The sequence below is a fragment of the Engystomops pustulosus genome, chromosome 2 (assembly GCF_040894005.1).
Source record: "Engystomops pustulosus chromosome 2, aEngPut4.maternal, whole genome shotgun sequence".
NCBI classification, from domain to species: domain Eukaryota; kingdom Metazoa; phylum Chordata; class Amphibia; order Anura; family Leptodactylidae; genus Engystomops; species Engystomops pustulosus.
In genome coordinates, this window is record NC_092412.1 from 194807867 (window position 1) to 194823265 (window position 15399).

A 15399-nucleotide genomic window follows, 5' to 3' on the forward strand; every position below is an offset into this window, starting at 1 on the left:
CCTCCCACCTCACTTCTTTAAATTATTATTTTTTTTGTCTATATGTGGCTATGCTTTGGTGCAATTGTGGTGCAAATGCTGCTTTGCAACTTTGTTGCGCCAAATGAACATAGAACGATGCAAACTCACTTTGACATAGTTGTCACCTTCCTTTTAATGAGACAAATCATGCAAGTAAACAGCATTTTTGAGTAATATTTGCTTTTTTTTTTTGTAAAGAAAGTCATTACACATAAAGGCTGAACCATTGGTCCTCTACAGTGTGAGTTTTTGCCATAACATTGCCATAAAAGCATTACAAAAGAAGAAACTACATATAGTAAAGGGGACCTGCTTGCACTCCTGACATGTTGCTTGTAGAAAAATGCTTGCACTTCCCTTCTACATCTGAACTTCTTCTATTATTTATCCTGGCAACATATGAATAAATTGACACATAGATATTGTCATTTTTCTAGGCAGTATTATTTGATGTTACGCTGCGGCGCACAGCAGACCTTTTGAAGCAATTGATACTCCAGCAATGTAGTTTCATAGATGATGCAAATATCTACTAAACAAGACATGTCACAAGTATGTCATGCTCTTTTCAGTGTGTCTTCTTATGGTGCCTGTATACATTGTGGTTATGTGCCTTGCAGCCGAGAATGAGACAGTAAAAACACAATTTTGTTTTTTAGATGAATTTTTTTGGTAGCAAGTAGAAACAAATTACTCACGAATAATGGGTGTTATTCATCAAGATTGGCCTTAAAGGGGTTTTCCCACAAATTCAAGTTAGGCCCTATCCACAGATCACAAAAACGAGGGGTCCGATGGGCTTGGCGATCTCCGTCAGCTCCATAGAGATGAATGGAGCAGAACGGTCATGCATGGCCGTCTGTTCCATTACTCTCATGGAGCGATAAGGGATCTGGCTGAGGTATGTGGGACCCCATCGGACCCCGTGTTTTTTGTACAGTGTTAAGAGTTTTTCTAATTCCTGGTACCCAAGTGGACCCATGTGGTTTATTTATAATTTCACTCTACTTTCAAAAGCTCCTCTTAAAACTGTGCTCTTTTGGTGGCACAATTCTTCAACAAGCCATGCTCAGTTTTGATAATGGTAAAGAAATGACTGACACCAATATGAGACAGATAATTAGATACATTGGGGATGATTTATCAAGCATACTATGCCCTGGTCTTAATGTCCCCCATTTCAGGGGACATCAATCAGTGTGTCCCAGGTTTGCCTTTTATTGCGCCTGGTTTGTTTCTTTCCTATTCTTGTTATTTATGTTAGTTGTTCTTTTGCCTTAATAAATGTGTTTTGAATTGCCGCATGGCTTAATTCGTCACAAATTATTCCCCTAAAAAGTAGATCTCATTTAGGACCAATAACTAGGTTGAGAAATGGTGTGACAGAACATTTGTAGCTTCATGTACAAGTGCAGCGACTAAAAGTTAAAGATATATATACATTTTCTTGCTCAAAAGAGTCTCTGCCTTTTCTAGTAAATTGAGTGTGATAACATTTTTAGATGTGCACATGTGCACATTAAGATGGACAATAATCCCACTCATTTTATAGAAAATGATGAAGTAATTACTTGAGGCCATTTTAATGGTAAGATGATGAAATTTTACATCTGTGCTGAAGTATTTTTTCATGTTGCATACAGTCAATTTTTCATTTGGGAAGCGAAGACCTTTGTTTCCAATAATGAAAAGGGTGGGGTTTTTTTTTCAAATGCACCTCCTCAAAGCGGGTGAGTTTCTGTGTTTTTCTTTGCAACTTTTTAGGCACAAAATAATGATAGATGCAGTGCAAACATCTGCATAACACCTGTTCACTATGTTAGATAAAGTGCAGAGACTCAAAATCACTAATTGCAGAAGCTTAGCCGGCACCCACAATAGTTGCAAATTAGAAACAAATTTATAAACTGCGCCGGGGGGGCATTTATTACTGGCTTTGTGTCAGTTTTATAGCGGTTACATTTTTTTCCCTTGCTGCGCCATTTGCACCATATTTATTTTTTGTTGTCTCCACAATTTTTGCTTTTTTTCCCCCAAGACTCACAAATTTTTTTCTGTCACTCAATTTGGACACAGTTCTTCAATAATGACACTTTTTGTCTCATTTTTTGGTTCAAAATTATATTAACAAAAAGCAAGTCTGACAACATCTAAAGCCCTTCATGAATGTATTTTGACATTTCTGATGATTTGTTCTTCTTACGGAGTGCCAAATACATTAAGGCTGTGCGTCACAATATAACATCCAAAAAGCTCCAGAAAACTGTTTTGCACCCAAAAATAGAACATCAATATTCTGGCGCCATCAATTCATAAATTAAGGTGCAAGGCACAGAGTGGCAAAAAAACACTGCTACCGGTAGATTTCCATTTGAAAGGCTATAATAAATGACCCCCTAGCACCAAAAATAATGTGTAGCAATTCCAGTATCTGTCCCACTGATCGCTGGGCATAGGGGATTCATTTTCCAGGTGTCAGACCCCCATTAATGAGATTCTCGTAATTAAGTCAAGATGCAATTAGTTGTGCATATTTTTATATATTTTCTTATACAGATTTTTTTAATACATGCTTGACAAAGGTGGGTGCCTACACCGAAAAGTTGCACTGTTGGAATAAAAGCCTCACCCCTTTCTACTTACTAGTGCTACCTACTAAGTGGGACCCCAGCCAAGGGGTTTACGGCTATTTGCACCCACTCAGGTTTGTGTTGCTCTGAATTTTCCTTTTTTTTTAAATATATTTTCTTATATAGATTTTTTTAATACTTAGGTTTAGAAAGCTCTCAGATGATTTGCTCATAAACTGCTCTATGGGGGAGATATATCAATTTGTTTACACCAGAATAAATGAAGGTACCTGAAATGCCTTTTTGTAAAATGTGGCATAGCCCAGTAGAAAATAACCTGTGCTCCAGTGAAATTCAGTCTATGTGCCAACTAATTGGAAGTGCAAGGTATTACTCTCCAATCTAAGGGCTCTTTCACATTGGTGTTGGTGCTCAGCTTCAGTTGCGCATCGATTGCACTTTGTCTCTGTTTTGTCTGTTTTTTTCCGTTTAGTCTTTGTGTCCAAAAAACCTGAAGATGTAAAATTGCTTTGAATACATCACACCTGGTTTTTCAACATCATCATTGAAAAAAAAGGATGTTTCATCAGTTTTTTTGCGGACCCATAGACTTCTATTACCTACCGTGATCTGCAATCAATGAAAAAAACGTGTTTCATAATTTTTTTCCATGGAAAATGGATCAGTGAAAATTCAAGCCAATGTGAAAACACCCATAGAAATCAATGGCTTTGTGAGGCATCCGTGGAAATCACTGAACCACGGAGGTGAAAAACAACGCCAATGTGAAAGAGCCCTTTTACTGCATCCAGCATCAGAGACATTGATTAATCTGGAGCAGCAGAGAACTCTCTAGTTCTACTCTGCACTGGTCTAAAGCCCCACACATTCATACATTTGTCCCTATGTTGCTAAAAAGTCCAGTTTTAAGCTTTTAAAGCCTTATATCAGCATATGCAAATTTACCATAACAAGTCATGGAGATGGGGAGCAGCTTTATCCAATCATACAGTCATCATGGTAATCCCCCACCCCTGTGACTAATTATGGTAAATTTAAATATGCCAGTCTAAGGCCACCTTCACATGTGGCGTTTTCATTGAGTTTCAAATTGCACCACACCTCCACACTCCTGCTGTGATCACCTATGGAAGTAAGATTGCGGTCACATCTTGTTTAGTAAATGTAATCTTACTTCTGTGATCAGCCGTTGCAGCAGTCTGTGCGATGCGTTTTGAAATGCAGTGCAAACGCCCTGTGTGAACACGGCCTAATGTTTAAGGTTTATTTGTGTTTAACCTGATTTTTCAGACAAAAAAGCTTAGGGTTCTATTAAAATAAATAGTCAATGTTTTGCCAGCCTTTGATATGTACATGGCATATACCACTATGTTTACCATCACCCTAGCTTACAGAATAGATGTATGAGTATATGTTTCCTAATCTAATTGCAGAAATATTTTAAGTTTAAGACGAGGAAGTGATTGCATTACTGCAGAAATTTGTAGAGAAGATATTTTGACTCCCATGGTTTGGTGCAATAATTGGAGTCAATCCTGTCCTGTACACAGTCAATATACTCAGTGTTACATTTGTCACACTTGCAGCTGAGGGCCACAGGGTAGGTATACAATGGATTGACATGTGCAGGGCAGCCAGGAACAGAGACAGTCTTGTGGATATAGTCACGGTAGGTGCAGACATTCTGATTTGATATAGTCTTTAGTTGTCTTTCTTTCACATTTGGTTCCTGTGGAAAATAAAAAGATTCTTAGTTCCCAAGAAAGTTACACCAGCAGGTCATTCAATATACCTGGCAGACTTAGTTACAAAGGCCTGAAGACAAGTGTCCTTTAAGGGTGGTGGCACAAGTGGCGTTTTTGACCATTTTTAATTAAGATAATTGTGAAAAACTGACAAAAACGGATCAGTTCAAAACGCTACGTGTGCCACCACCCTCAGGGTCACCTAAGTAACAGTGACCACACCATCATTCACTTTGAATTACAGGCGGTCCCCTACTTAAGGACACCCGACTTACAGACAACCCATAGTTACAGACGGACCCCTCTGCCCACTGTGACCTCTGGTGAAGCTCTCTGGATGCTTTACTACAGTCCCAGACTGCAATGATCAGCTGTAAGGTGTCTGTAATGAAGCTTTATTGATAATTCTTGGTCCAATTACACCAAAAATTTTGAAACTCCAATTGTCACTGGGGCAAAAGAAAAAAAATTGTCTAGAACTTCCATTATAAAATATACAGTTTCGACTTACATACAAATTCAACTTAAGAACAAACCTCCAGACCCTATCTTGTATGTAACCCGGGGACTGCCTGTATTCTTCAGTGTGACTTTCAGAAGTGGGGCAACAGGAACTCTGAACTTTGGAAGGGCACATTTTCAACAATTAGGGGAGGACCTAAACCCTTAAAGTACCTTTGTGTTTCTGTTTTTATTCCCTCATTTCAAAAGTGATAACTGAGGGCTTGTTATCTATGTGAAAAAAAATGTTACATTTTAGTGGCACCATTTAATATTCCATGCAATGTACTGGAAAATTGGGGAAAAAAATCCAAATTCAGTGAAACTGACAAAAAACACTTTTGCAGTGTTTCATTACAGCTTTCATTCTGTGCTCTTTATTCTCTGGATCTATGTGATCACAGGGATACGAAATAGTATACTGCAGTATATAGCAATTTTACAGATAATGGCTGGCTATTGGAGTTCACTATACATGGCAGGCCTACAAGACTCTATGAGGGTGCCATGGCATCCAATCGCAGTGCTGTTAGGCGCCGTAGTCGGGTTTGACCACAGAACTTAACAAGTTGACTGCAGTGACAGCGGCAATAACAGGCAGGTGTCAGCTGAATTATACAGCCGACACCCACTGTGTTTGGAGAGAGCTTATCTCTTGAGCTCTCTCCATAAACCCCCCACAGAGATGTATGAGGGATAATTATCTGCGGGACAAATTGTACTTTTTAGCGGCACAATTTAATATTCCATGCTCTCATACTTCTTCTATGCTTCAAATGACACTTCCTCTTTATTTTTTGGGCCGATACGATCACATTGATACAAAATTTATATAGGTTTTATTAGGTTTTAGTAGATTTTAAAAAATAAATTTTAATCTTTTGTACAAAGAATTATTTGCCAGTTTGCCAAATTCTGAGGCCAATAACTTTTTCACACTTTGGTGTATGGTCCTATGTAAGGTGGGATTATTTTGTGGTACATGCTGACTTTTAATGTATATCAATTTATGACCTGTAGGACTGTTTTTATTCAAATATTCATGGATGAAAAAATTACGAAAAAGTTGCGATTCTGCATTTGAACACTATTTTCCGTTATGGTGTTCACAGTTGGGATTAATCCAGGGAGTTATTCTGACCGCCATAAGGAATTTTTCCCTGCTTTGGGTTAATTGCCATCAACCTTGCCGGGTTTTTGCCTTCTTCTGGATCAACGCACTATAATGTATAGGTTGAACTTGAAGGACTGATGTCTTTTTCTAACCTTTTATACTATGATACAGAACTGAATCCATAAGTCTCTTTCAGGAAAGGGTAGAGAGAGACTTAAGGGGAACCTGTCACCGCTGTGGCGAGCAGGTTCCCATAGAGCCCTTATAGCATGAGGGCAACCTTTTTTCACCTAAAAAAATCTCTGCTCAGAAAAGTAAAAAATTAACATTGATCCTCTGCCTGGTATCCGGTGGGCCGACAGCGGGATGACGTAGGGAAAGGAGGTGTGAGCAAGCCGCCAGACTCGCACCTATGTATACGCCCACCTTGACATGCTAGATTCTCTACCTGGATACTAGGCAGAGAATCAATGTTCATTTTTGACTTTTCAGAGCAGAGATTTTATTAGGTGAAGATAAGGGCTCTATGGGAACCTGCCCGCAACTTAATTTTTTCAAACAGTGGTGACAGGTTCCCTTTAAAAATTCGAGAAAAGTAGAAAAGTTGATTCAAAACAATTTTTTTTTTCTGTCCTTAAACAAGCGCTAAAAGAAATGATGGAAGAGCAAGATGTTGTGGTGTAGATGTTAGAGAAGGGTGGCTCAGTAGTTATTATGGATATAGAGTTATATAAGGTGTAGGAGTGTCTGACATTTCCACCTACAAATGAACGGCAGTTCTGTGGGCGGAAATGCCTTGTTGATGCCAGAGGTCAGAGGAGAATGGGCAGACTGGTTCGAGCTGATAGAAAGGCAACAGTGACTCAAATCGACACCCGTTACAACCAAGGTAGGCAGAAGAGCATCTCTGAACGCACAGTACATCGAACTTTGAGGCAGATGGGCTACAGCAGCAGAAGACCACACCGGGTGCCACTCCTTTCAGCTAAGAACAGGAAACTGAGGCTACAATTTGCACAAGCTCATCGAAATTGGACAGTAGAAGATTGGAAAAACGTTGCCTGGTCTGATGAGTCTCGATTTCTGCTGCGACATTCGGATGGTAGGGTCAGAATTTGCTGTCAACAACATAAAAGCATGGATCCATCCTTCCTTGTATCAACGGTTCAGGCTGGTGGTGGTGGTGTCATGGTGTGGGGAATATTTTCTTGGCACTCTTTGGGCCCCTTGGTACCAATTGAGCATCGTTGCAACACCACAGCCTACCTGAGTATTGTTGCTGACCATGTCCATCCCTTTATGACCACAATGTACCCAACATCTGATGGCTACTTTCAGCAGGATAATGCGCCATGTCATAAAGCTGGAATCATCTCAGACTGGTTTCTTGAACATGACAATGAGTTCACTGTACTCAAATGGCCTCCACAGTCACCAGATCTCAATCCAATAGAGCATCTTTGGGATGTGGTGGAACAGGAGATTCGCATCATGGATGTGCAGCTGACAAATCTGCGGCAACTGTGTGATGCCATCATGTCAATATGGACCAAAATCTCTGAGGAATGCTTCCAGCACCTTGTTGAATCTATGCCACGAAGAATTGAGGCAGTTCTGAAGGCAAAAGGGGGTCCAACCCGTTACTAGCATGGTGTACCAAATAAAGTGGCCGGTGAGTGTATATATACACATAGGTACATACATAAATAGATAAATAGATATACATGTGTATGTGTCTCTTATTCCTCTGGGTAATGTACAGTACTTGTTTTAAAGCAAATATATATATTTAGTAATTTTGATCACTGATGCACCATTTCTGTGTATGTTGTCTTTTTAAGGCTGCATTCACGCTGCTGTATGGGGGACCTATATACGACCTATATATGTCTCCCATAGACGGCAATGGGTGCACGGTGGCCTACGGGAGCGATACGGAGCAGCACACGTGCGGCACCGTACGGCTCCGTACCCCGTGAAAAGATAGGACATGTCCTATCTTTTCTCGACATGCACTGCCGCGCGCCATATATCCCAGTGGATATATGTGAATGTATCCCAGTGTGAATGTAGCCTAAATGGATTTATTTAAATTGATCTAATAAAGTGTTATTTTATGTTTTCTACATTTAAGTTTTTGTTTCCTTTTTGTGTAGTGTAATTAAATTTTTGAAAACAATCTATTTAATCTAGTGGGGGTACATTGGGCCAGATTTATCAAGTGTCTGAAAGTCAGAATATTTCTAGTTGCCCATGGCAACCAATCACAGTTCAGCTCGCCTGTGTGGGTGTGTCTGACAAGCACAGGTCATGGTCTCATTGGTATGCAGCAGGTGCTTGTGATGAGGTCACAGGAGGCAGGTCCTGCCCCTCCATATTGCTGATTGTAGTTATTTTTAGAGCTGGAAACCATAGTTGCTGTGGGCCAAAAAAGGTCCTAGATGGGGCCTGAGAGGCAAAATACTTTGAGGAATGATTCCCAGGGGCACTTGGAGCAGAATGAGGTTTTTCTTCCTCATTATGACGGTTACCCTTTAAATGAAATCATAATAAAGATTACACATTTATGGGATTACAATAACACATATGAACACATACCGTTGTCTTGCAATATCCAGAGCATATGGTGGTATTGATGGCAATGCAGTAGGCACACTCTTCTTTCTCCACATACAAGATATATTCAGTCAGCATACACAGAGAGAAAGCATGCCCAAAGGCAATGCAAAAGAGAAGAGATCCCATGAAAATGGCTGCCATCCTACAAAATAAAACAGTTCCTTTTTACATAGCTTGATAAACACTACACATAAGCATGTGCTTAGGTGAAACTTTTCTGATGTACTTAGATGGACCATACCTATACAGTCCAGACATAACTGCATGTCAAACTAAAGACTAATTTCCAAGGAAGATCCAGGGACAGCTCATTATCATAAGAATTTATATTGTTTTCTACATGTTCATTTCAGAAGATTCTTAAAACATTATGAGATGATCTCTTGACATTTTTATCATTATTTTATAGCATCATTTGAGCAGAGCCTAGAGGTTAGTTGTATTACTTTCTACAAGTCATATTATATTTGATGCAGAGGTCCTCTAGCCCCTGCTCTCGCCTCACCGCCATTGCTGAAAGCTTCATGCATTATGGTTTTATCTTAAACGTTTTGAAAAATGCTGAACTGTTCAAATAGTTTGTGTTATCCACATGGGACAATTTAGATTCATCTTTTATTGGAATGCAGTGGATCATTGCTTCTTCTGTGATCTTTTATCTTACTTATTCGCTATGTCCACCATATACAGCAGCCATTGTCTGCTGGCTGCTGTGACAGTAAGCAACCAATCACAGCTCAGCTTCTATAAACCAATGTCATTCAGCTTCTATTTTGCCATAGGTCATTAACTCCTTACCCCTTATCACGGGCTGAGACCTCTCCATACAAGGTAGGCGTTTACTGGATATTGCAGCAAACACCCACCGGTAACACCAGTGGTCGTTGCTGGCACCAATCATAGGTGTTAACCAGGGGAGGACTGGCTATATGACCCACCGGGGGGAACCCTGGTGAGCCGATTAGTTTGGGGCCGGTTTGGGACTGGTTGGGCCGATTGAAAAATAATAAACTATGTTCTCAACTTTCTGATGCTCCCCGCAGCACCACTACTTGAAGCAGTCCGGCCAGCAGTGACATCCCCATATGCGCGATTGTGTGCATGTTCCTGTCACTGTCACTATGTGCTGGGGAGGGGGCTGTATACAGGGACACAGGCTGGCTGTATACAGGGGGGGCAGACTGGCTGTATATGGGGAAAGAGCGGCAGCATACTGGGGGGGGGCTGGCTATATACTGGGGAGGAGCTGGCTGTATTCTGGGGGTTGTCTGGCTATATACAGGGGAGCTGGCTGTGTACTGGGGGTACTAACTGGCTATATATGGGGGGACTGCCTGGCTATATAGAGGGGGCTAGTTATATACTAGGGGGGACTTCTTGGCTATATACAGGGTGGCTGGCTGTATACTGGGGATACTGGCTGGCTATATACTGGGGGGACTGGCTGTATACTGGTGGGACTGGCTGGCTGTATACTGGGGGGACTGGCTGGCTGGATACTGGGGGGAATGGCTGGCTGTATACTAGGGGGATTGGCTTGCTATGTACAGGGGACTGACTGCCTATATACAGGGGACTGATTGCCTATATATAGGGTCCAGGCTGGCTGTATACTGGGGGGGATGGCTGGCTATATGCTGGCTGGCTATATACTAGAGGGGCAGGCTGGCTAGCTATATACTGGGGGGTCTGGCTAGCTATATACTGGGGAAAAGGGGGTGGTTGGTTATATAGTGGGGGAGCTTGCTGGCTATATACAGGGGAATGGCTGGCTATATAGTAGTTATATGGCATAGTAGTAATTCCTGTACATAGGGGGCAGTATTATAGTGATTATACTCTCCTACATAGGGGGCAGTATTATAGTGGTTATATTCTCATATACAGTTGGCAGTGTTCTAGTAGTTTTATTCTTGTACATAAAATGCAGTATTATAGTATTTATATTCTTGTACATAAAATGCAGTGTTATAGTTGTTAAATTATTGTACATAAAATGCTGTATTACGATATATTTTACTTAGGGGCAGTATTATAGTAGTTACATTCTTGTTTATTGGAGAAGTTATTGAAGTAGGTTGTTCTTGGTATATATAAGGCAGTAATAAGTTGTCTTCTTTTAAAAAAGAAGCTTTATTCCTGTATATGGGAGGGAGTATGAATCTATTTTCCCGCTCTTTACATGTTGATTAATACCATCTATCAACAGTTTGTGTGGAATTTAGTATCACAACCCACATCACCTGATCACGCCTACATGTTTTGACCCGGCCACAGAATAGGGCCACTATTACAGTTTTTCCAGGGCCACTTTAAATTCCCAGTACGCCCCTAGTGTTGACCTTGTTAATGCCTCTGGCAAAGCTGCCAGAGGCATTTAAATCTTATTGGATTTGATAGCTGCTTCCTGTGATCGGTTGTTGTGACCCGAGGCTGTCATGGTTGTCTCAATGGCTGCCTGATTTGCACATTGAAATACACAATGGGGCTCATTTATTAAGGGTCAGCGGAGCACATTTTCATTGGGTTACCCGACGATTTACGATTTGCGCCACATTTACCAGGGGTTTTTGGCGCGCCCGATCAATGCCGGCTTTCACGCGACACAAATCGGTGGGTGGGCCGTCAGATGATCCGACGGATTCGGACAACGCGCGGGATTTAACATCGAAATTATGTCGCAAGACATGCACTTACAAGGATTGCGACAGGACCAAGTAAGTAAATGTGCCCCAATGTGTAAAATCCCCATATACTGCTATACTGTAGTATGGCTGTATATGGTAGGAGCAATCAGATAATTTAGGGTAAAGGTACCCCAGGGAGTCTGAAAAATAGTAAAAAAAAAAGGAAAAAAAATTCAAATCAACACCCTTTTTCTAGAACTGATATAAATATAAATAAACAGTAAAGATCATAAACATGTTAGGTATCACCGCATCCCAAAATGTGTCTGTCTCCAAATCCAGGCCTCCATTGGTTAATAAATTTGATTTCCATTGATGATTTTTTTGTGATTTTAGTGTCAGAACATTCAACAAAACAAAGTTTTCAATGACAATATTTCATTCATTCAGATCTAGGATGTGGCATTTGAGTGTTCACTTTCTTTTTTTGAGCAGTGTGTATGTATTTACACACACACACACACACACACACAATGGTTCTAAATTTCAAAACTTCCAAATTTATTCCAATGAGTAATAAGTATAGATGGGCTAGATACACCCCACGTGGCTACAGCTACAATTAAATTGGCAATAAATGATAGATAAAAGAGGGCATTCAAAAAATATAAATCTGACGAGTCTCCTGAGGAAGAAAGAACTTCTGATGTAAGTGGTGCCAGTGCGGGTGATGCATCCTCTAATATACTAGACTGGCTGAATGTAGACATGATCCAATCTAAGCTCAATAAAATAATTGTGTCTTTTTTCAACCGTATAAATTATAAATGGTATTAGAAAAGCTCTTAAAAAATTATCTCACCTTGTGTGTACAGCTTCTGTTTTTGAGATACTGGCATTTACTAAGGTGCTTGCCCCAGTTTGCATGTTCATTTGATTTGTTAACACACATGTTAAGTTGTGTTTTTTAAATGCAAATGTTAACATCAATTTTATTAGGCAAATCTTTCTTCAGCTGTTGCAGTGCATTTTGAAATGCATACGTTGAATGCCATAAGCTATTGCACCCATACATGCTTTATAAATGGGAGCGTCCTCCTTATTCTCTATTATTCTCTCACCCGCTATCACCATCTCTACTTCTTCTTGCCTCTGATGATATCTCTCCTAATCCAGTGGCTTTTAAACAAATCCCCACCATTAATTCTGGCTCCTTTTACAGACCTACACTCACCAGCCACTTTATTAGGTACACCATGCTAGTAACGGGTTGGACCCCCTTTTGCCTTCAGAACTGCCTCAATTCTTCTTGGCATAGATTCAACAAGGTGCTGGAAGCATTCCTCAGAGATTTTGGTCCATATTGACATGATGGCATCACACAGTTGCCGCAGATTTGTCGGCTGCACATCCATGATGCGAATCTCCCGTTCCACCACATCCCAAAGATGCTCTATTGGATTGAGATCTGGTGACTGTGGAGGCCATTTGAGTACAGTGAACTCATTGTCATGTTCAAGAAACCAGTCTGAGATGATTCCAGCTTTATGACATGGCGCATTATCCTGCTGAAAGTAGCCATCAGATGTTGGGTACATTGTGGTCATAAAGGGATGGACATGGTCATCAACAATACTCAGGTAGGCTGTGGCGCTGCAACGATGCTCAATTGGTGCCAAGGGGCTCAAAGAGTGACAAGAAAATATTCCCCACACCATGACACCACCACCACCAGCCTGAACTGTCGATACAAGGCAGGATGGATCCATGCTTTCATGTTGTTGACGCCAAATTCTGACCCTACCATCCGAATGTCGCAGCAGAAATCGAGACTCATCAAACCAGGCAACATTTTTCCAATCTTCTACTGTCCAATTTCGATGAGCTTGTGCAAATTGTAGCCTCAGTTTCCTGTTCTTAGCTGAAAGGAGTGGTACCCGGTGTGGTCTTCTGCTGCTGTAGCCCATCTGCCTCAAAGTTCGAAGTACTGTGCGTTCAGATATGCTCTTCTGCCTACCTTGGTTGTAACGGGTGGCGATTTGAGTCACTGTTGCCTTTCTATCAGCTCAAACCACTCTGCCCATTCTCCTCTGACCTCTGGCATCAACAAGGCATTTCCGCCCACAGAACCCACTGAATGTTTTTTCTTTTTCGGACCATTCTCTGTAAACTCTAGAGATGGTTGTGTGAAAATCCCAGTAGATCAGCAGTTTCTGAAATACTGAGACCAGCCCTTCTGGCACCAACAACCATGCCACGTTCAAAGGCACTCAAATCACCTTTCTTCCCCATACTGATGCTCGGTTTGAACTGCAGGAGATTGACTTGACCATGTCTACATGCCTAAATGCACCGAGTTGCCGCCATGTGATTGGCTCATTAGAAATTAAGTGTTAACGAGCAGTTGGACAGGTGTACCTAATAAACCACTCCTGCAGTCCACAAGCCTATACACTCATGTAGGAATCTTAAACATCTGGACATCTGCAAACTCTGAGATTCTCCTACATCTCTCTTCCATATCTTTAAGCAAGAAGGCAGAAACGGTTTCCACCTTCTAGAACACCACAGTTTCATCAGCTCTGGATTTTGCAGCCCCCCTCACTTTCACTACAACCAGACAACCCAACTGGCAACCCTGGCACACCAAACTCACAAAACAGCTACAGCAATGTGTCAGGATTGCTGAACGGCTTTAGAGAAATCCCTCTCCAGAGAAAACCTGTGATAACATTTACTTCTACTAAACAGGATAATTTCCTTAATTTTATATCCTCTCTATCTCAAAACCCATGACAATAGTTTCTAACCTTAATTCCCTGCTACATCCTTTGGCACCCCCACCAACATCTCCTTTCAGCTGAGGATTTTGCCTCACTCTAAAAACAGGGAAAGTTTCAACCTTCAAACCCTGAAACCCACCAAGAATATCCAACGCCACTCCCACTTAAAAAAAGCTTCTCTTCCCTTACTGATAAGAAAGTTTCCTCCATGCTGTCACGCGCATATCTCACCACTTCTGAGCTTGACCCAATTCTAGCGCATCTTATCCCGAACCTCACCACGGTGCTAATCCTAGCTCTAACTCATCTCTTTAAAGGACATCTACCATCAGGATCTAGGATTGTAAACCAAGTATACTTACATGCTTTGTGTCAGGATCTGCTCTTCTTTTAGCTTCTTATGCCCTTATGCAAATGAGCATGAGAGGCTGCAGGCTCCATAGATGTTAATGGGGCCTGACCCTCTCCATAGCCGGTAAGTTTTTGCTGCATGTTGTAGCAAACACTTACCGGTAACACCCGTGATCGTTGCTAGCACCGATCGCGTGTGTTAACCTGTCCATTGCCGCTGGGAAAGATGCTGACTGTGCATGGCGATCAGTTGCCATGACAGCCTTGGGTCTGCCCAATGACCCTTGGCTGTCTCGTTTTTACCTATTCAGTACAATGTGCAATTCTTTTGGGGTGCACAGTGAAAGCCGTAAAATCCAAGCCCACACGGCATGGAATATTAAATACTGAAGTGCAATTTGTGATGCAGAAAACAAGCTCTCACAGCTCTTTAAATGGAAAAATAAAAAAGTTATGGATTTTTGAAGGTGGGGAGTGAAAAATGAAAAAGCAAAATTGAAAAAAAGGGCCTTGGCATTAAGGGGTTAAGCAGTTTACCTGAATCATACATTAGTTATGCATAGTTATGCATAGTTACGCATAGCATAGCATAGCAATCAGTGACTGGCACAAATTGGAGGCATCCATGTAGTGTTTGGCCTGAAAGACAAGCCTGGCTGCTGCATAAACCCTTTCCCGCTCTGCGTCCGATATATCGAACGCTGAGCGCAGAACTTAGCGCTCGGGGTCCGATATACCGGATGCAGAGCTGATGCCGGTTCAGCTCAAGACCTGAGCCGAACTGGCATCGGGACACACGGGGTGCCGGCTATAACTTGTAGCCGACACCCCAGTGTAACACCTGCGGTTGGACTGGGCTCCGATTGCGGGTGTTTAACCCGTTAAATGCTGCAGTCAGCGCAACCGTGGCATTTAACTTGCCTTTGGGGGGTCTTTCCCACACAATCGCCCCCCCTTCCCCCGTGCCGTCTTCGCCAGCCTGTAGGCACTGCCTGAAAGATGGCGTCATCAGTTTTGCAGAGTATTATCAAGAACAAGATGATAACT

At 41.5% G+C, this 15399-nt stretch overlaps 1 protein-coding gene across 8 annotated transcripts in view; it reads right to left on the reverse strand.

Moving 5' to 3' along the window:
* Positions 1-114: 114 nt before the first annotated feature.
* The window catches only part of TSHB (thyroid stimulating hormone subunit beta), a 132217-nt gene continuing 116932 nt past the window's right edge, over positions 115-15399 (reverse strand). For 7 of the 8 annotated variants that reach the window (XM_072137707.1, XM_072137705.1, XM_072137709.1 and 4 more), the window contains 2 exons: positions 8571-8733; positions 115-4341 (listed from right to left, as the gene is read on the reverse strand). In XM_072137707.1, the coding sequence (XP_071993808.1) occupies positions 4081-4341; positions 8571-8733 (424 nt within the window). In that variant the 3' untranslated portion in view covers positions 115-4080. The remainder of the gene's footprint in view (positions 4342-8570; positions 8734-15399) is intronic. The other variant, XM_072137706.1, reaches the window with a different exon arrangement.